A 23,215-nucleotide genomic window follows, 5' to 3' on the forward strand; every position below is an offset into this window, starting at 1 on the left:
GGACTGACCTCCAGAGCCTGAGTCTCAGCGCTCAGAGCCCAGCCCCTGCCCGAGCGTCTCAGCCTGTGGTGCCCAGGCCGGTGCTTCAGATGATCTATGAGGCTCTCACTCTTTTACTGTTCTCAGTCCAGCTGCTGCACTTTTCTCAGTGACTTTGAGGTCCCACCGACGCAGCTGATCTTTCCGTCAGTTGGGTGGCTTCCCACGATGTGGGTTCCTTTTCACCTTCACAGCTCCCTCTCGGGAATGCTAGTTTCATCCTGATTCCTTTTCTCTCTCTTTTTTTCTTTTGTTCCACCCAGTTATGTCAAGAGTTTCGGCCCTTTTTGGAGGTTTAAGTTCTTCTGCCAGCATTCACTGTTCTGTGCAAGTCGTTCTACATGTAGATGTATTTTTTTGATGTGTTTGTGGAAGAAGGTGAGCTTGACCTCTTACTCCTCTGCCATCTTGCTCCGCCTCTCATGACTTGTTTTTAAATTAACTCTGTTGCTTATGTTCTTAATTCTTCAAGCAATTATTCTTGCCAAAAAGGCTCCTTGCCAAGCAAATATTTTGTCTAAGCACTTTTCTTCAGCTGTGGCAATTACACAATTTATTAATCATTGCTAAATGGCTTTCTTTGCTTCGCAAATAAGCCACTCAGAAACTTTAAAGCTTCATTTTCACTTCTTATTTTATAAAGAAATTCTGCTATGAGAAATCCATTTTAAATGTTCTAATTTTTCAACTGTTGCTTTTCTGTGCATTGAGAATATCATGATGAGTACTTAGCATGAAAATGTCAATGTGTATTTGTATTCTTTTAGTATATTTATGACATCATTGCATAATAATCCATACTCCACTGTGCCCTAAACATGAAACAGCCAAAGTCCAATTTTTTCTTGTTTTTACATGAGTATGCCACTAGAGGAATTTAAATAGAAAAGATACAATACCTGATATGTACAATAAAAACAGACTAGTTAGGAAGCCACTACAGTAGTGCAAGAAAGAGATGATGATTAGAATTAGAATTGTAGTAGTAGTAAAGAAAGTTATAAATGGTTATAATCAAGATAATTTTGGAGGTAAAGATGAGAGAACTTTGAAGGGGAGAGAGAAATGCATTGTAAATTAAAGAGAATATGGAGTCAGGATAGGGTTTTTCCCCCAGATGAGTGTACTGAGGCAGGATTATATGCCAGTATAAACAATGCAATACAAACAGATAATGCAGAAGAGATGCAGGTAGGGATAATAACAAGAGCAAAATTCATGAGATGGCCAGAGTATCCAGAATCCAGAGTATCAACGGAAGGCTTGCCCATAAATAGGATCAGGTCAGTCGTCCAAATTACCATGATAGATGACAACATACTGAGTAACAGATGGAGTTAACTTTATGTATTAGGCAGTAAAGAGGAGTTCCCGTCGTGGCGCAGTGGTTAACGAATCTGACTAGGAACCATGAGGTTGCGGGTTCAATCCCTGCCCTTGCTCAGTGGGTTAACAATCCAGCGTTGCCGTGAGCTGTGGTGTAGGTTGCAGACGCGGCTCGGATCCTGCGTTGCTGTGGCTCTGGCTTAGGCTGGTGGCTACAGCTCCGATTCGACCCCTAGCCTGGGAACCTCCATATGCCGTGGGAGCGGCGCAAGAAATGTCAAAAAAAAAAAAGATAGCTCTCATCTGTTTTACATCTCTTTTCTTCATAGAGTGAGACTACCAGGTGAGAAGGGCCAGATAGATTTTATGAAGTTTCCTTTATCTGTGGCTTCCAAATTTTTATTTGGTTGGTTGGTTTTATTTTGGTTTGGTTTTGGGGTTTTGGTACAGCAGCAGGTATTAGTGATTTCAGGAGAATGTCAAATAATGCTCTCATAAAGGAAAAAGTTGAATTTACTAGGTAACTATAAAATAGGATTATATAGCAGTGTTGAATGTACATTTGATATTTGCAATCATTGATTTAAAGTGAGTCTAGTCATCATGTTATATGAATTTCCTCTAAAAAATTTAGCTTTCCTGATGCAGTCATGGATTAAGCATATAACTGTATTTAAACAAGGCACAGTTTCCCAGACAAGTAGGATAGGAAAGCAGGCCAAAGGAGTGATGAGTATCTACAAGGGATGGCCAATGGACTGGACTGCAGAACCTTACTGGGTCAAAGAAAAGTCCTAAGTGAGAAAGGCAATCTGGAAGTCATATATCTATGTGAATCTTACTTGGATCCTGAGTCAAACAAAATATTTTTTAAAGCAAATGACATTTGTAAGATAATTGGAAATTTATTATTTTTATATTTATTTATCCTTTTTTAGGGCCGCACCTGAGGCATATGAAGGTTCCCAGGCTAGGGATTGAAGAGGAGCTGTAGCCGCTGGCCTATGCCACACCCCCAGCAATGCCAAATCCAAGCCACATCTGCGACCTACACCACAGCTCATGGCAACACCAGATCCTTAACACGCCGAGTGAGGCCAGAGATTGAACTGTGTCCTCATGGATACTAATCAGTTTTGTTTCTGCTGAGCCATAACAGGAACTCCTATTTTTATATTTAATATTGTATAATTTTAAGAATTCATTTTGAGGTATAATGTATTATGTTTATATACATATATTTTAAGCATGTTTTGGATAGATATAGCTGGGATACACTTCAAAATAAGAGATAAAGAAGTGGGTGGAGGAAAAATGAAGTAAGATTGATGACAAGCTGGTGACTGTTTAGGCCATGTGATAGGCAATATGAGTTCATTATACTAGTCAATCTACTTTTACAGATGTCTGAAATATTCTATAATAAAAAGTTAAAACAAGAAAAAAGTCACATGTAAAGTTCATTTAAAATGAAATGTGCATATCTTTGGTTAATTATAACTCATAGTTTTAAGACCTGAGTATCTTTAAAATCTGTACATATACAGAACAAAACCAGTAGGAGTTTTTCTCATAATTTACATATTTCAATAAAAACAACAGCCTAGGGGCTGTGAGACTGAAGAGGATGATGCAATTAACAGAATAAATCAAAAGATGTTTAACTATATTTTACTCCATTATAACGCAATTTCCATGAAGATAATTTAATAAATATAATTTATCTTCATTTAAAGAAATGAATTGTTTAGTGTAAAAAATTATAAATGGACAAGACGGAAATAACACATGAAAAACAGAACCAGACTGATCATTCATAACCTTTCTTATGCTTTACAATAAACAACTCTTCAACATTTACCATACTGTCATTTCAATATACCACTTTATAACCTATCATTCAATTACAAACCAATGTACCAAAAGATGGGTTTTTTTAATGTATTTATAAAAACTTAGAAATTAAACTTACTATTTCTTTCTGTTCTCTTGGAAAAGAAGAAAATAAGCACTGTTCTTATGCTCCAGATGCTACAGAGGAAGCAAAATTCAGAAACAAAAATCAGAATTAGGATACATGAAATAGAAGCCACATAAGATGAAAACAAATATACATACATTTCCAATTAGAGTTAGGTACCTTGTTTCCCTTCTTTTTTTATTTTATTTTTTATTTTTTGGCCTCCCCATGGCATATGGAATTTCTGGTCCAGAGATCAGATTCAAGCCGCTGTTGTGACTTACACCACAGCTGCATCCTTAACCCACTGTGTCTGGCCGGGGATCAAACCTACGTGCCAGTGCTGAAGAAACACTACCCATTCCTTTGTACCACAGCGGATTTTCTGAAAATCAAAAAGCACTCCTTTTTTTCAGAAGCCACCAGAATCTGTGCTTTCAAAGGAGGAGTTTTCAATCTAAAATCTATGGATCTCCTGAGGGTCCCCCTGAATTGAAAAATTGCCTTTATGTGCATAAGTACATTTCATCATAGGCACTGGAAAGAGCCAAGTGGGGAGCCCACTGCCCTCATCATTCTCAAAGAGGTCTATGAATCCCCCAAAAGATTAAAAACAAATTATAAAATTCCTTCTTACCAGATAGGCATCAACTCCAAAAATTTATCTATTTGCATGTGCTAGGGGAAAACACGATTATTCGTATAATCCAGAGCATTTAATCCAGTACCTGTTATTAAATATTAGAGGGATCTTCTCTACTAAATAAGATAAACTATCTGAAGAAAAACTAAAATCTTATCTTCAAATAAATAATTGATTAAGTAAATTTAGCTAAACCTCTCCTTTCAAAGATTTTATCAGGATAACTCTCTAGGCCTTGCATTAATAAGACATCAAATAATATAAAAAGAATTAAAAGAAAATCAGAAGTTCCTGTTGTGGCTCAGTGGTAAATGAATACGACTAGCTTCCATGAGGATGCAGGTTCGATCCCTGGCCTTGCTCAGTGGGTTAAGGATCCGGCGTTGCCATGAGCTGTAGTGTAGGTTGCAGACACAGCTCAGATCTGGCGTTGCTGTGGCTATGGTGTAGGCCAGCAACTACACCTCGGATTTGACCCCTAGCCTGGGAACGTCCATGTGCCATGGGTGTGGCCTGAAAAGACAAAAAAGAAAAAGAAAGAAAACCAAAGAATGATCCAGGTCATCTCTTAAATTCAATATAATTAAAGCAAAATTTCTTTCTCCATAGAACATGGCAAATAAGTATACGAATGTTATCTAGCCCTTCATTAAAAAAAAACATTGATCTAAATATAAATTCAGATAATAAGAATGAAAATTAGTTCTTCACTCTGAAATCATCCTTATCCTTGGGAGGTCATCACCAATGAACCCTATCTCCTGATATTTACAGCTTTGTGTAGCCCTCTCTCACCAGTGTTGGTCCATATGATAGAAGTAATAATAGGATGTCACTTCAAGATTAGGTTATAAAAGACTGAACTTCCATCTCAGGCCTCTTGTGCTTGCTATCTTTCTCTCTCTTGGATTACTTGCCCTGAGAGAAGCCAGCCACTATGACATGAGGACATTCAGGTAACTATAGAAAAGCCCATTTGGTGAGGGACAGAGGTCTCTGACAAACAGCCAGCGAGGAGTTGAGGCCTGCTGACAACTACATGTATGAGCTTAGAAGTAAATTCTCCAGACTTAAAGTCTTGAGATAACTGTAACCCCAGCCAGTGGCTTCACTGCAATTTCTATATGAAAAAAGACCCTGGAGTTCCCATCATGGCCCAGTGGTTAATGAATCTGACTAGGAACCATGAGGTTGCGGGTTCAATCCCTGGCTTTGCTCAGTGGGTTAAGGATCTGGCATTGCCGTGAGCTGTGGTGTAGGTCGCAGACGCGGTTTGGATCCCTCGTTGCTGTGGCTCTGGCGTAGGCTGGCAGCTACAGCTCCGATTAGACCCCTAGCCTGGGAACCTCCATATGCCGCAGGAACCGCCTTAGAAAAGGCAAAAAAAAAAAAAAAAAAAAGAAAGAAAGAAAAGAAAAAACACCCTAGGGCAGAACCATTCAACAAAGCTGCTGCCATATTCCTGCCCCTCAAGAACTGTGAGAGATAATAAACATTTGTTGTTTTAAGCTACTAAATCCTGGGGCAATTTGCTGCACACCAATAGATAACTAATACCTGGTTTTTGTTTGTTTGTTTGTTTGTCTTTTCTTTTTGCCATTTCTTGGGCCACTCCTGCGGCATGTGGAGGTTCCCAGGCTAGGAGTCAATTGGAGCTGTAGCCGACGACCTACACCAAAGCCACAGCAATGCAGGATCTGAGCCATGTCTGTGACCTACACCACAGCTCACGGCAACGCTGGATCCTTAACCCACTGAGCAAGGCCAGGGATCAAACCTGCAACCTCATGGTTCCTAGTCAGATTCATTAACCACTGTGCCACGACGGGAACTCCAATACCTGTTTTTTATATTGTGATAATTTATTTTTGTGATATGTAAACACCAAAATTACTAGCACTAGGTTCCCACATGGTATTTGGACACTAAAAAGAGACACTGAGCATTGTCCTTATCAAGGGAAAGGAGATGAGAGAGATTAAACATACTGCTCATAACTCTCAAGGATCATATAACAGTAGAAAAGTCCCATAATAATATTTACCCACTGCAAACCCAATGAAAAAGTGGCAAGTTAAGAGCAATGATATAGGAAAAAAGTATAGGGAAAGAAAGCAGAGGACACAAGAGAAGGAATTGCAGAAATAATGACTAAAATTCTGTGCAAAGTCAGCAAATTTTCTCATAAGATAGATACTTTTAAGAAAGTATGGGTAATTTCCAAAGTGTAAAAACTAAAAGAATGGAAATATACTCCCTTACTTCAAAATAAAACTCACTAATCTCACTTTGAAGACAACAAATTCTTCTTTTGGTTTTTATCAGAACTACTGGTGAAGAAAATGAGCTATCAAATAATACACATGTCCAAATGTCAAGTCTTTACATTTGAAAAGGTAGAATATAACAGAGTTAGTTATTATTTAAGGCTAAATTAAATGAAATTATTTTAAAGAATTCTTTAAAATAAAATTTAGGGAAAAAATTAAAGTATTTCAGGAATATATATTCTAGTTATTCCAACAAAGATTTTGCTCTCCTAATAATTATAATTTATGAGACTATAGCAATGTGTTTTGTGGATATTATTGACTTCCACTTTGAGAATAACGTCATAATATCCACTTCTCTCTTCTCTTCTGAGAAATCATCCAAATAGAAAGGAGACAAAAACAAAAACACAAATTCCTTTTCTGATAAAATTAAGATAAGCTAAAACCCAACCCTTGAAATACATAGAAGGACTCTCAAAAGCAATGGAGATCACACAGGAGTTCAAAAGAGTAAAAGCAGAGTAGGAAAACTACTTATCTCACTAAAAGGTAGGAAGATAAACTTCTTGAAGTGTAAAGCCTAAACTCATGTTTATTACAGTGAGAATAAGAAATACAAGCTACAGGTAGAAACTCCTCAGTTTGGTTCCAACAATAAAACAGAAAAGGCAGGACTTAAAAAGAAATCACTCAGGTATGCCCTATTTACAAAGACTCTTCTATTCCTATGGCAGCAGGGGAGAAAACTTTTATATTATAAAAAAAAATACACAGCTGCCTAACACTAGTCTATGGAGAAAGATAAAGGCTAAACAAACTAACACACTAAATCTTGGATCATAAGGAAAAGCCTCGATAGCCTAAATTTAGGAAGACATGCCTCAATACTCTCACATAAACCTCTTTCAAAAAACCAGGCCAAAGTAAAGTAAGCATACTGCATAGCTAGAGTTTTTCTTAAGTTATAAAAGCAAAAGCAAAACACAAAATTACAGTTCAAAACATAAACCAATGTCTTTCATCTCAATAAATGTAAATAAGCCAAACTCACTACAGCAAAAGATAAAGACTTTCAGACTGGATCATGAAACAAAAACCAATGCTATAATGTAAACTGACATCTAAAATTAAGTGTTTTTAGGAATTCCCGTCATGGCTCAGTGGAAACAAATCTGATTAGCATCCATGAGGATGCAGGTTCAATCCCTGGCCTCACTCAGTGTGTTAAGGATCTGACGTTGCCATGAGCTGTGGTGTAGGCTGAAGACGTGGCTCAGTTCTGGCATTGTTGTTACTGTGGTGAAGGCCAGTGGCTATGGCTCCAATTCAACCCCTAGCCTGGGAACTTTCATATGCCGCAGGTGCAGCCCTAAAAAAGACAAAAGACAAAAAAATAAAATAAAATTAGGTGTTTTTCAAGGTTGAAAATAAAGCAATGGGCAAAAAATATACAAGGCAAATACGAACAAAATAAGGGTTGTAATCTTAATATGTCACAAGATTGAATTCAAGATTCCTCCCCCCCAAAAAGGCTTTCAACTGGAAAAAGAAGGTCATTTTAATAGCATTAAAAAGAATTCAGTTACTTTCCAACAAATAGTGCTAGAGCAACTGGGCATCCACAGGTGAAGGGAGGAAAGGAGGAAGGAACAAAGAATTTCAATGTAAACCTCAGACCTTACATTAAAAATTAGCTCAAAACAGATTATGAACCTAAATGTAAAGTGTTAGAAGAAAAAAAGCAAAGAAAAAAGAAGAAAACTGTCAGGATCTATAGCTACAGAGGGGTCAGTTCTTAACAACAAAAGCACAATGTACAAAAGGAAAAAGAAAAATTTGGGGAGTTCCCGTCGTGGCGCAGTGGTTAACGAATCCGACTAGGAACCATGAGGTTGAGGGTTCAGTCCCTGCCCTTGCTCAGTGGGTCAAGGTTCCGGCGTTGCCGTGAGCTGTGGTGTAGGTCGCAGACGCGGCTCAGATCCCGAGTTGCTGTGGTTCTGGCGTAGGCTGGCAGCTGCAGCTCCGATTCGACCCCTAGCCCAGGAACCTCCATATGCCGCAGGAGTGGCCCAAGAAATGGCAAAAAGACAAAAAAAGAGAAAAGAAAAATTTTGGTTTGCAGAAGTTCCTAGGCCAGGAATCAAACCTGCGCCACAGCAGTGACCTGAGCCACTGCAGTGAAAACACTGGATCCTTAATCCACTGTGCCACAAAAGAATACCCACAAAAGGAAAGGTTTTAAATAATAAATTTGGTTCTGAAAAAAAAAAAAAAGAACTATTATAAGGATGAAAAGACAAACTAAAGACTGGGAAAAAATAGCTGCAAACCACATATTCAACAAAGAACTTGTATCTACAATGTATAAAGAGCTCTCAAAACTTAATAACAAAAAGACAAATAACCCAATTAGAAAATTAGACAGCAGACATGAAAAGACATTTCACTGAAGAGAAGATACATATAGCAAACACATGAAAAGATGTTCAACATCACAGCAATCAGGGAAATGCAAATTAAAACCACAATGAGCTACCTCTCTACACAACCATCGGAACGGTAAATGAGAAAATAGTGATAATACCAAGCACTGGCAAGGATGCAGAGAAACTATATCATTCAAACATAACTAGTAAAAATATAAAATGGTACTTCTACTCTGAAAAAATGTTTAACAGTTTCTTATAAAAGTAAACATGTACTTACATGCACCTAAGAAATTACTCTCTTGGGCGTATACCCCAGAGAAATGAAAACTTATGTTCAGACAAAAACTTGAACACAAATAGCAGCCTCATTTGTTAGAGTCCCATACTGGAACCATCCAACTGTCCTTCAACAAGCATATGGCTAAACAAGCCATGACATTAATGCCATAGAATACTACTCAACAGTAAAAAGGAACTAGTAATACACTTAACATATTGAATGGCTCTCAAGAATATGCTGAGTGTAAAAACCTAATTTCAGGGAGTGCCCATCGTGGCTCAGCAGGTTAAGAACCTGACTAGTATCCATGAGGATTCAGGTTCAATCCCTGACCTTGCTCAGTGGGTTAAAGATCCAGCATTGCTGCAGTTCCTTAGCTTGCAGATGCGGCATGGATCTGGAATTGCTATCATGTAGGCCAACAGCTGCAGCTCCAATTCGACCCCTAGGCTGGGAACTTCCATATGCTGAAGGTGCCTCTCTAAAAAGCAAAAATAAAATAAAAATAAAAAGCTAATTTCAAAAGGTTACACACTATGTGATTCCAATTTATAACATTCTTGAAATAAAATTATGGAGATGGAATATAGATTAGTGGGTGAGGGGGGTAGGAATAGGGCAGGTGGAGGAAGGTTGGTATGACTACAAAGGGACAGCAAAAAGGAACTCTATGTATGAACAGTTTTTGATCTGAACTGTGAGGTAATTACATGAAGGTACACATATGATAAGATTGCATAAAACACATACATTAAAAAATGAGAGTATGTAAAACTAGTAAAATCTCAATAGGCTCTGTGAATTAAACCAATGTCAGTTTCCCATTGTGATATTTAATTATAATCATGCAAGATGTTACCACTGGGGAAGGTTAGGTGAAGGGTACATAGGACTTGTCCGCACATCTGTTTTTTCCAATAAATCTGTATCTTTTTTCCTGTGAATCTATAATTATTTCAGAATAAAGGTATTTTTAAGAGATGTGCTGACAATGAAGAAATAACAGGAATATCTATTCATAAAATAGAAAAGCATCAACATTCATAAAGCAAAACTAAAGAGAATATAGGGAGAAGTAGAAATATATTGTTATTAGGATGCAGAAGACCTATATAATATAGTAAGGTAGCTTTCATTAATAATACTATACTCTGTGTGACTGGGGGGGGTGGAATATATCTTCGAGTATTCATGAAATACAGCAAGTGACCAAACAGCATACCACCAAAAAAGTCTCAATAAAAGCAAAGTAGAAATACTATTAAACAACATTCTCCTAAAGCAATACTATAAACCTAGAAGTAGTAACTAAGCCAAAAAAACAAAGACACATTTGCCACCTGGAAATAACTCCTAGATCACCAGGAGGAAGGGAGGAGGGGAGGAAGAAAATCCCTAAGAGACAGCGATGACTGATGACTACTACTATTACAATTCTATGCAAATACATCTTAAAATTGTAGAATGGAGAGACATATAATTTTTAACAAAACTCACCTTGGAACAGACAGAAAGCCTATAAAATTAACTACTATTGAATTTTAAAAGTTGGTAAGAGCTACCTTCCATAAAGAAACACCAAGCTCCAAAGATTTCAAATGAAATACTACTAAACCTGTAAAGGATAGATATTATGCCAGTACTATTTAAACTGTTCCAGAGCATTAAAAAAGAAAGAAAAGTTTTCTGATGTTTTAATAAAATGATTACAACTATGAAAGTAGAAATATTCCTAGAATTTAAGATTTAAATATTTAATATAATCTATCATATCAAGAGATATAAGATGCAATCATATGGCTATCTCCATAGATGATGGAACAGCATTTAACAAAATTTAAGAATCTTTCTTGATTTAAAGGAAAACTAAATAAAATATAAATAGCTAGAAATTTCTTTAACATAAAATATATCTGTCTCAATTCAAAAGTCAGGATAATGACCAATGTGGAAACATTAGAAGCATTCTCAAGGAACAAGTCAAGAATGTTCACTATTTTCTCTGAAACTAAACACTGTCCTGAAAGTGTTATTAGCCAATACAATTAGCCAAGAGGGAAAAAAAAAATCTGAAAGGAGGTAGAAAATTAATTGCTATTTACAAATAATATACAGTTGAAAACTCTCAAAGAATCAACCAAAAAACTTGTTAAAAACAATAAGATAATTATTGTTGAATACAAAATTAGTATAGAAAAGCAGTAAGTTCATATATACAATTGGTTCTAAGACATATCAAAAACCCTTTCTTAATTCACATTCATGAAATCATTCCATTTCTTTTCTGAGTGAAACTGATGTTATTTGAAACATAAGTATAGCATGAACTTCTGTAAAATATCATCCAGTGACTCACACTATAAAAGAATAAAGGAGTTCTAATAGGACTATGGAGCCTCAATATAACAGAATCACACTTTAGATTCAATAAACATTTAAAATCCTTAACATTCATTGTTTTAGTGTACAAAAAAAAAATTTCCTTTTTAGGGCCTCACCTGCAGCATATGGAACTTCCCAGGCTAGGGGTCAAGTCGGAGCTATAGCTGCAGGCCTGTACCACAGGCACAGCAATACCAGATCTGAGCCACACCTGAGACCTAAGCTGCAGCTCAGGGCAACACTGGATCTTTAACCTACTGAGCAAGGCCAGGGATCAAATCTGTATCCTCAGAGAGACTGTGTCAGGTTCTTAACCCACGGAGCCACAGTGTACTAAAATTTAAAATGCTCAAAGTTAAAATATAGCAGAATACTTAAAATTCAATTAATACAAATCTAATTTTTATATATATATTTATAACATATATATTACATATATTTATGTATATAATATATATTTCCATACTTTTACTAAAGTGTATAAATATGTACTTTATACACTTTACTAAAAGTGTATAAATATATATTAATATATATTTTTATATCTAATTTATTATATATATATCCATAAACCTCTGATGATTTTTCAACCATCATATAAAAGAAATTTTCACCTATTTCATCCTTTCTGTAAAATTTAAGTGCTTTCTTTCCAACCACACAAGTCCTATCCAGTTTACTGAAATGTTTTTAAGATGAAACTTAGCAATACATAAAGCTAAAAATGAAAAAACACAAGTCTCAATATTTATAACAATGTTGACTATTTTGCCAGTTTATTTAACCATCAAAGGCTTTAGCAAGAATTACCTTCACATTGAGACAAATAATAATGACTTATTTTGGCATAAGTAAAAAGCATTATTTTTTTATTCTATTTTATTATTTGGGGGCAGGGGAAGAGATATAACTCAACACCATTTTCCCCCAACGATGTGAAATGCTACCTTTATCATATATTAAAAAACATATATGAACAAGTGCTGGAGGGGCTGTGGAGAAAAGGGAACCCTCCTGCACTGTTGGTGGGAATGTTAACTGGTACAGCCACTGTGGAGAACAGTTTGGAGATACCTTAGCAATCTATACAAAGAACTTCCACATGACCCCGCAATCCCACTCTTGGGCATCTATCCGGACAAAACTCTACTTAAAAGAGACAGGTGCACCCGCATGTTCATTGAAGCACTATGCACAATAGCCAGGACATGGAAACAACCCAAATGTCCATCCACAGATGATTGGATTCGGAAGAGGTGGTATATATACACAATGGAATACTACTCAGCCATAAAAAAGAATGACATCATGCCATTTGCAGCAACATGGATGGAACTAGAGACTCTCATACTGAGTGAAATGAGTCAGAGAAAGACAAAGACAAATACCATATGATATCACTTATAACTAGAATCTAATATCCAGCACAAATGAACATCTCCTCAGAAAAGAAAATCATAGACTTGGAGAAAAGACTTGTGGCTGCCTGATGGGAGGGGGAGGGGGTGGGAGGGATCTGGAGCTTGGGCTTATCAGACACAATTTAGAATAGATTTACAAGGAGATCCTGCTGAATAGCATTGAGAACTTTGCCTAGATACTCATGTTGCAACAGAAGAAAGGGTGGGGGAAAAATGTAATTGTAATGTATACATGTAAGGATAACCTGACCCCCTTGCTGTACAGTGGAAAAATAAAAAAAATTATAAAAAAAAAAAACAAACATATATGGAGTTCCCACCATGGCACAGTGGATTAAGAATCCGACTGCAGTTGCTTAAGTCACTGTGGAGGTGAAGGTTCAATCCCAGGCCTGGCTCAGTGAGTTAAAGGATCCAGCATTACCCCAGTGTTGGCATAGGCCACAGCTCTGGCTCGGATTCAACCCCTAACCCAAGAACTTTCATATGCTGCAGGTGTAGCCATAAAATAAAATAAAAATAAAAATTCCTTTGAAGATTTTTTTCTAGATGCTCATGTTTCCTTCTTTGGTCTGCATCTCTAATCAGACATTCTACCAAACTTTTAATTAATGAAGTTTTATAATGCATTTGATGCCTGGCAGACCTCTGCTTCTCATTCTGTTCCTTTCTAGAATTTTCAAGACTATACTTAAGTGCTTATTTTTCCATTAAAAATTATGAAATAAGTGTGCCAAGATTTTTAAAGTATTATTGGTATTTTTACTGTGCTCACACATTTTCAGATTAACTTAGGGAGAACCAATCTAATCAAAATACTCAGTCTTCCCATCCAAGAATTGGATCTGTCTCTTACGTCTTACTACATAATTCTTTAAGTAAAAATTACATCAAGTAAAAATCTATCAATATTATAAAAGGGAGGCTTGCAATATGATTTGTTTTTGTTTTTGTTTTTGTTTTTAGGGCTGTACCCGCAGCATGTGGAGGTTCCCAGGCTAGGGGTTAAATTGGAGCTATAGCTGTCGGCCTACACCACAGCCACAGCAACACAGGATCCAAGTCACGTCTGCGACCTACATTACAGCTCATGACAACGCCAGATCCTTAACCCACTGAGCAAGGCCAGGAATCGAACCCACAACTTCACGGTTCTTGGTCGGATTTGTTTCCACTGCACCACGGTGGGAACTCCCTGATTTTCTTTTCTACAAAAATTAAGAGTAAATATATTCTTCTTGAGTAAGTATTAAGATGTTCTCCTTTCAGAGCCAACTACAGCTGATAAGAGATACTTTGTATTATTATTAAGGTGTCTGAAACAACTGGCTAACTTTCCTCAAAAGGTTACAAATTACTTTTGTCAGCTGTCTAGCTGGATGGAGGAAATATCTATTACAAACTGGTTGAAAGGAGGAAAAGTGGGAAGGAGGCATAAAAATTGTATAAGATTAAAGCTCCAAACTCAAATGGCTTTCAATTTAAGTAGAAAAAATAAGAAAACAGGAGTTCCTGTCATGGCTCAGCAGTTAACAAACACAATTAGCATCAATGAGGACGCAAGTTCGACCCCTGGCCTTGCTCAGTGGGTTAAGGATCTGGCGCTGCCATGAGCTGTGGTGCAGGTCACAGACATGGCTCAGATCCTGTGTTGCTGTGGCTGTGGTGTAGGCCGGCCGCTACAACTCCTACTGGATCCCTGGCCTGGGAACCTCCATATGCCACAGGTGCGGCCCTAAAAAAAAGACCAAAAACAGAAAAACTCGAAAACATGAGAAATGGGTCAAGACTACCTTCCTCAGTTCTTTCGCTTAAATTTTCCCTCAATAATCTCATTTTAAGAGGAAAACACACACACACACACACAGAGAGAAAAGCAAAGAAAATATGGCTAAATCCTCTGGGAATGTCAACATTTTATGCTAATTGGTCTCTGAAATGACCTGATAGAGAATGGAATTTCCAGAAAATTATAATTTGTTAGAATAAGGTACCTAGGACTAAAAGTTTGTAAGATGCTTGTAGAGTTAGTTAAGAATAGAGACAGAGGAGTTCCCATCGTGGTGCAGTGGTTAACGAATCCGACTAGGAACCATGAGGTTGCGGGTTCGGTCCCTGCCCTTGCTCAGTGGGTTAAGGATCTGGCGTTGACGTGAGCTGTGGTGTAGGTTGCAGACGCGGCTCAGATCCCGGGTTGCTGTGGCTCTGGCGTAGGCCAGTGGCTACAGCTCCGATTCGACCCCTAGCCTGGGAACCCCATACGCCACGAGAGCGGCCCAAAGAAATAGCAAAAAAAAGACAAAAAAAAAAAGTTTTTAGAATAGTTATGATTAGACAATATATGCTCAGTCCTGAATCCATGACCTCTCTGCCAGTAAAAGCATTTGGGAAACTTGGAATGCAGAAACAGTGGTCACTTTTGATTGTCATCAATCAGAAGGACAATTCTATTCTTTGTTGGATAACTGACTTATGTTTCCAAAAGTGAAGAGCTCACTGAAATAGAAGCTGCAGCAGTTGAGAACCAGGTCACAGACGTGAATGAGACAAAGTGAGAAATGGCTCTGATGCTTAACAAGCCAAGAAACACTAGATGCAAGAGAGGCAGAAAAGGCAGGACATAGTAAGAATAGCAAAGCTTCATACTCAAAACAGTAGAGAGACCATACTGAAGAAATAACATACATTTTTAAAGAAATGAAGTTTTACTTTTAAAAACAATTAGTATATGATTTATTTTCAAGCACACACAAAAAGTCTTCTTAGTCTTATTAGCTGATCATAACTTGTGAATAGGTATTAGAATTATTAGCTCCGTAGAGTTCCCTATCAGACATTCATTTGCAACTAGATACAAATCTTTTATAATCAGAAAATCAATTTTACATGGAAATGGATGTCAAAGTTTTTTAAGTTTTTAAAGACACTTCAATCAACTGAATCACACTTATTCTAATTTTTCTCCCTTCTTTTCATTTAAAAAAAAAAAAAGGAAACAAGGGAAAGGGGCTTATGAAATCTGTGACTACACCTGGGATAAGAAGCATTCCAAAAGATTTCAAAAGAGGACGAAAAAATTTTAAATGGCAGAGACGATTATTTTGTAATATGCATGCACTAAGTTTTTGGCTCTTTTATCTACATACAAAGTTAAAATTGTATCAGCTCCAGGAGTTCCAGTCTGAAAATACACCCTGCACTAAAGACTAAGCAAAAACTGTTTACTATAGTAGTCCCAAAGAAAAAGATCCCGCCCTACCAATGTCAAGCCAAAAAAACCTAAATATACTGGTTCCTTTTTTCTCTTATCTTCCATTTCCTCCCATCAAACTGCCACAGTTTCACCTAAAAAATATTTCCAAATCATCTCTTCATCTCTACTCCCACTGGGCAGTCCAATCCATCTTCAATTTTAGATTAAACTTCTGTAACAGCCTCCAAGCTGACTTCCCTGTTTCTATTCCTATCCTCCACTTACTCCATCTCCACAAGATAGCACATATGATCTTAACTTAGATCTCATCATGTCATTTTTCCACTAAAACCTTTACAAGCTTCCCATTTCACCCAAAATGAAATTCAGTCTCCTCTCCAGGACCCAGATCCTGCCTGATTGTGCAAGCTCACCTTATATCACTCTTCCTCTCCATCATACTTTCTAGAAATACCTATTTGACCCCCTATTTGAATAAGTCATGCGCTCTCCTACTTCACAGCCTTTGCATTTTCCGTTCTTTCTTCATGGAAAGATCTTGGAATTTTTTTTTTATTTGAAGAACACCCTGATGTAAAAAAAAAAAAAAAATGAACAATACCAAAATATGTAGAAAAATATAACTATTTAAAATTCTACCACCTAGAGAAAATTACCATTAATATTTTGAGGATAATCCTTTCCTACATCTCTCTATGGATGTATGTGCTACTATATACTGTATATGTATAAATAATTTTCCATATATTCCAATTATTCCCATACTGGTTCTTTCTCATACTTTAGTTCTCAGCCCAAATACCACCTCCTCAAAAGAGGCCTTCCAGGACCATCCAAAAGTAGCCTATAACTCGTTATCACATCACTGTTTATTTTCTTCATTGCACTTCTCTCTAAATTAACTATGTTCATTTGTCTCTCAGTTTTTGTCTGTGCAACCCCAATGGAATGTAAGCTCCATTAGGACAGAAATCTTGTCACTACTTTCTTAATCACTAAGGGTTGGCCCAACACCTAATACATTAAAGGTGCCCAACATTTACTGAATGAAGAGATGATGACTTGACTAATATTGATAAGTTGCCAAATCCTAAATTTATATTTCCCACTCAAATTTCTCTCCTGAGCTCCACACTAATACTTAATCATCCCATTTGGCAGCTCTATCTGGATAGAACACAGCTATTTTGTCACCAAAATACCTTAGTGGGTCACCAACCTACCCCTCCTCACATTGTTCCCTATTTAGATGAATGATACTACCTACCATCAATCAAATTTCCCAAGCCATGAATTTGAATTTTATCCTTGATGCAATTCTTCCCCTTTACCCAACATCCAACCAATGACTAAGAACCTTTCCATATTACCTCAATTCTACCTCCTAAATCACTTCAACCCATCCACTTCATTCCACCCATCGGCTTCTCTTCAACACTGCTACCACCACTCAAATGGTGAAATCACCACTTGATTGATAGTGAAATCACTATTAATCATTCCTCCTCTAGATAACTACAATAATCTTCTAACTTGCTACTCCAGATCCATTCCTACTCCCTTCTAATTTATTCTCCATGCAGTAGCCTCAGTGGTATTTTCAAGGTAACAGTATGATCACGTCATACTCCTCCTTAAAAATCTCCAATGGCTTCCCATTACTCTCAGATTAAAACCTAGAATTCTTATCATGGACTATAAAGCCCACAAAAAAATATCCTTTGCCAAACTATCCAGTCTTTCCTCTATAATCTAGTTTTTGGCCTTTCAATTCTTTAAAGCTACTATGCTCTATCCTCCCTTAGGGCCTTCAAACATGCTGTTCCTTCTGCCTAAAACACTACGTACCATGTCGCACCACCCTTGCTACACATACTCATCCCTCATGTCTCAATCCCACTATCTCAGGGAGACTGTAGTAGGCAGAATTCTAAAGATATCCTCCTCTCTCTTTCCAAGATTTCCATCCTCTGGTTGTACAATCAAATAGTAATCTAGGTACTGATATGAAGGTATTTTGCAGATATAATTATGTATTACTTAGTTGACTTTAAAATAGGGAGATGAACCTGGATTACCCTGGTAGGTCTAATGAATTAGTTAACCCCTTAAGAGCAGAGGTTTCTCCTAGCCAAGGGCAGAAAAGGACGTCAGAGAGGTGCAGTAGAAAGAAGTCAGTCAACACTGTGTTTGAGCCTGGAAGCAGATTCTCCCCTCAACTGATAACTTTGGTTTAGGCCTGCAAGACCCTAAGCAAAGAATGTCAAACCAACTGGACTACTGACGTACACAATTGTGTTATAATAAATGGGTGTTGCTTTAAGTCACTAAATTTGTGGCAGAAAGAGATTACAAAGGCCCTTCCCTGACCCCACCTCCACTCCAGACAGTGTTGGGGACTCTGTTTAATGATCCCAAAGTATTTGGCATTTCTCTCTCATAAATATTAATCATACCTAATTTATGTAAACAGTCTAAGATCTACCATCAAAGGTTTTGTATTTTTGTGTACTACACATCATGATACACAACTGTACCTATAAAAATTTGATTGAATGAACAAATTTTTCATTCAACTGTCTCACAAAATTCTCAATCATGACACACCTCCTGTAAAGTGCTGTATTATAAAATATTTCTATAGTAAGGGTCAATTGCTTTAAAGCAGTTACTAAGAAGAGGGGAAGGGTCAGATGAATGGAATACACTCAGAATCACTGGGGCAGTTGTTCTTTTTGTTTTACAAGCCATCCTTCATTTGCCATTACCCACAATCTCAATTCCCATTCCATACCCAATGCTCTTCAGGAAGCATGATCCTCTATTAGAAAATCACAAAAGATTACCACATAGAGTCATTATTACCAATGTCCAGTGGGTCATATTCTTCAAGTATGTTGGATTGTAAGTAAAGATTTAAAAATATTATTCCACTTTCTTAAAGAAATAGTTTTTAAACTGCAAAAAAAGGGCAAATTTATTCCATCTACAACATTACTGTTTCATAACAGAAACTGACTATATTAAAACTATCTGGTCAGAAAGAGGAAAGGTCAACAAAAAGAACATTTTACTTACATCAACGGGAAAGCAAAAAATGGGAGTGTCATGGCAAGTCTTGCTGTAAGTTCATCGGGGAGATACCATAAGTATACAATTAAACACGTAAACAGATAGAGAATTGAGGAGTAGAGAATTAATCTTCCAACCCATAATTTTTGTAATCTCTGATTTTTTTCCCTAAATTCTTCCAATGCTTGAATTTCCTGTTAGGAGAAAGTTATTTTATATTATTAAATCTCGAATTCATAAAGAAATTCAAATGTTAAAAATTTTTAATGTAATAGAAAGGTTAAAGAGAAAGAACTCTTAAAATTCAATGAATTTATAACACCGTAGTATTTTAAAACAATATAAAAAAAACTAAAAATGAAGTTAATAATATATGAAAAATGCCAGTTGTGATTTGACAAATCTTTTTTTTAAATGCAAAATTAAGATTCTTTTTTAACCTATCAAGTTAGCAAAGATCAGAGGTATGCAATTGGCATCAATAGATAGTATTTGTTAAAGGAAACAAGTAATAATTCTCCCTGCATAAGGCCTTAAAAAAAATCTAGCTATAAAAAGAATTAATAAAAATTGAAACAGTGACCATACTAGATTCTTCCAATCTATTCATCAAGGAATAACCATTTTTTATAATGACAAAAGTATAATAAGCTGTGAAGTTTGCAAACTGATACAAATAGTTGCAGACTATTTTGTGTTTGTGGGAGAAGGTGAGCGTCTTACTCCTCCACCGTCTTGATACTTCCGCCTGTAGACTATTTTATAGTCTACTTTATTCTATCTGTAACATTGATTTATACACTGTTGGAGATCTGATTTCATTCTAACAGTCACTATTACTTGACCCAGACTTCTAAAGTCACTGATAGACTCTGGATTTTTTTTTTTTTTTTTTTTGAGATCACCTAATATTAAAGTTCTCAGGCTTACTATATCACTTCTAAATTCCCATATTAGATCTGGTCTCCAAAATAATATATACTAAAATAATATTTACATAACACCTAAAATTAATTGAAAACACCCCAGAGCCAAAGAACATACCTTATCTATATTTTCCAGAACTTCTACAGTTGAAGGTTTTGTCTGTTATAGAAATAGAAATAAGAAACAGCATTAAAACTTGTTATTGCAAAACTGGAAACACTTTGACTTATATAATTATAAAAGAATATTTTAAAACAAAATTAAGTTTTTTCAATGTTATCAATAATATGTAATCCTATTTACAAATGATAGATTTAAATAATAATTACAACAGAATTACATAAGATTAAAGAAATATGAAATAAGGTGTTCCTATTTATTTTTAGTCCTAGAAGTACTTTCAACTGATAGTTCAATTTTCCATCCTTAACCCCAATAGAACATATACTTCTCTTAGATATGATTATTCAATAGAATTCACATATTAAAAATTTCAAAACTAAAGATGGTATGATTAATTATTGCTAAAAGTTCACTTAAGACTCTGGGGGTCAAAAATCAATAGGCTACCTTCATTCTAAATTCCTAAAGTACTTTTCTGAACATCAGATTTTTAAAGGGTATCTAAGACTACTTCATTAGAGCACAGCTTGTTTGTCAAAGCTTTTTGTTTTATTTGTTTGTTTTTTGTTTTGTTTTTTGTTTTTTTGTTTTGTTTGTTTGTTTTTGCTTTTTAGGGCCAGATCTACAACATATGGAGATTCCCAGGCTAGGGGTCCAATCAGATATACAGCTGCCAGCCTACACCACAGTCACGGCAGCACCAGATTCAAGCTATGTCTGCAACTTACACCTCAGCTCATGGCAACACCAGATCCTTCACCCACTGAGTGAGGCCAGGGATTGAACCTGCAACCTCACGGTTCCTAGTCGTATTCATTTCTGCTATGCCACAATGGGGACTCCATGTCAAAGATATTTTTGATATAACCTAGAAGAAAAATCAGCCAAAATGGCTCATACAATACTTAAAAAATAATTACCAATTATATACTCAACAATCTAAGAGGGTAAATAATTATCAATTATTTTTAGCTCCCACAGGAGTTGTTAATATTAGGCTGAACCTCATGAAACTGCTGTTTATATAGTCCAAACTGTTGAAGATCTGTAATTTCATATGGTTCAACCTAACAAGAAAGACAAAGGATGAATAGACAAATAGTCCAAAAACTAAACTATATACCAAGTATTGTTAGACTCCATTATTACGGCAAAAAAAGGAGTCAAAAAGTAAAGCAAATTATTTGTCACAGACTATATTACCTCCTCTTACACTGGAGAAGAGCATTTACAAATACATTTTACATTTATAGCTCTAAATTTAAGCTGCTTCCTCTAAAGACTTAGCCAATAAAATCAAACCACATTTTTAATTTTGTTTAACCTATTAATTCTTAAAAGTATATCTAGTGTGACTTCAGCAAATATTTGTGACAAGCTTTAAGAAAAAAGATATAGCCTCTAAAAACATAAGTATTTGTATAGCACAGGGAAATTTACTCAGTACTGTGTGATAACCTATATGAGAAAAGAATCTGAAAAGGAATGGGTATTTGTATATGTATAACTGATTTACTTTGCTGTACATCTGAAATTAACATTACTTTGCAAGCCAATTATATTCCAATAAATTTTTTAAAAAACACATAAGTACTATATAGAATACTTAATTTAAACTATCTTTCAAATACAATTGAAATTTAGGCAGTATGAAAAGAAAACAAGGAGTTCTCTGGTGGCTCAGCAGGTTAAGGATCCAGAGTTGTCATTGCTGGGGCTCAGGCCACTGCTATGGTGCAGGTTTGATCCCTGGCCTGGGAACTTATGCCACAGGTGAGACCAAAAAAAGAAAACAAGGAAAGATAACCATTTGTACATGAATGTATAAATAGAGAAATAAAAATAATTCATAAGTCAAAGTGAAATAATTCTGTTAAACAGAGACATCAGACACCTATATAGCTAGTAGAACCATTAAAGTCCAAATAAAAAACTTTATAAAAGAAGAAAGAAAAAAATTAAAATTAAACAGAGTTGGGGATAATATTAAACTATTACTCAAGTCTACACCACAAAGGAAAGCTTTACAAATAGCTTTGTATGACACTTTGCAGGGTGGGGGAGCACTGTGTGCAGTAGTTTGATTCAGGATCTCATTTCCCACATCAGGGACTGAACCAAGGCCGGAGCATTCAAAGTACCAAGTCCTAACCACTAGACCACCAGTGAACTCTCTATGTGACGCTTTTATATTAGACTAAGAACTGGCTGAAAAAAAAAAGTAACTTACCCTCCAACGAGAAAATAATCCACCCATTTTTTATTTGTAGAAACTGGGCACAATGATAAATATCATCAATTGTCCAAACGAATTCACAGCTAGAAATAAAGCAAGTATTTTTAAACTTTAAGTGAAACACACAGCACACCTACCATAAAAGTTAGATATTGCAATACTTTCCCCAAATATTACAAAATATTATTTTTTTGGACTCCACTTATGTGGAATTTTAATTCAGACAGTCTTGATAAACAGTCCACCTTTTAAAAATCCTTCCTTCTAAGCCAGGAAATATTTAAAAGTGAAAACAAAGCTGGAAAGGCTTTTTAACTGAAAAGGCATTTTAAAAGTGTATATTCCTACCACTTTGCAATTTTCTGTCCATTAAAGTATGTTCCCTATGTTGCTGTTATAAGAAAAGTTCATTCTACGTTCTTAAATATAGCCATTTCTATCATTTAGCAGTCTCCCAAATAAATGAGTTATTTGGAATTTGGGGTACTCCACAATGTTTAGAATAACATCACCTTACAAATAAGAATAGAAAGTCAACTGGATTATGAGTAAGAAAATAAGGGTTATTAAAGCTACCTGCGAGGCTTATCCTTTAATGTCTGTGGGCCATAATTTTATTTTCTGTTAATAATGCTACCACTTTACACAAGATAGCCTTCACTATTACCATTTTACAGATAAGAAAACTAAGTGGAAAAAAGTTTAGTGATTTGCCAAATAGCTCAGAAGAAACACTACCCAAAGCCACTCTATCTTCAGACTTCTGGTCTGTTCACTACCTTTCAACACCCAAATAAACACTTCTCTCTGAAAATGTGTAAGTCTCTCAAGTTAGTTAAATGTCATGTCAGCAATCATATCCCCTTCTTTTAGTTGTTTTTCTATAACTC

At 36.0% G+C, this 23,215-nt stretch overlaps 1 protein-coding gene across 5 annotated transcripts in view; it reads right to left on the reverse strand.

Annotated features, from left to right (window-relative positions):
- LNPK (protein lunapark) overlaps window positions 1–23,215 on the reverse strand; it is an 84,070-nt gene that overhangs the window by 55,577 nt on the left and 5,278 nt on the right. For 3 of the 5 annotated variants that reach the window (XM_013984286.2, XM_005671972.3, NM_001244263.1), the window contains 4 exon segments: window positions 22,320–22,408; window positions 20,084–20,125; window positions 19,046–19,233; window positions 3,338–3,396 (listed from right to left, as the gene is read on the reverse strand). In XM_013984286.2, the coding sequence (XP_013839740.1) occupies window positions 3,338–3,396; window positions 19,046–19,233; window positions 20,084–20,125; window positions 22,320–22,346 (316 nt within the window). In that variant the 5' untranslated portion in view covers window positions 22,347–22,408. 5 annotated transcript variants of the gene reach the window in all.

This window comes from Sus scrofa, chromosome 15 (assembly GCF_000003025.6).
Source record: "Sus scrofa isolate TJ Tabasco breed Duroc chromosome 15, Sscrofa11.1, whole genome shotgun sequence".
NCBI classification, from domain to species: Eukaryota; Metazoa; Chordata; class Mammalia; order Artiodactyla; family Suidae; genus Sus; species Sus scrofa.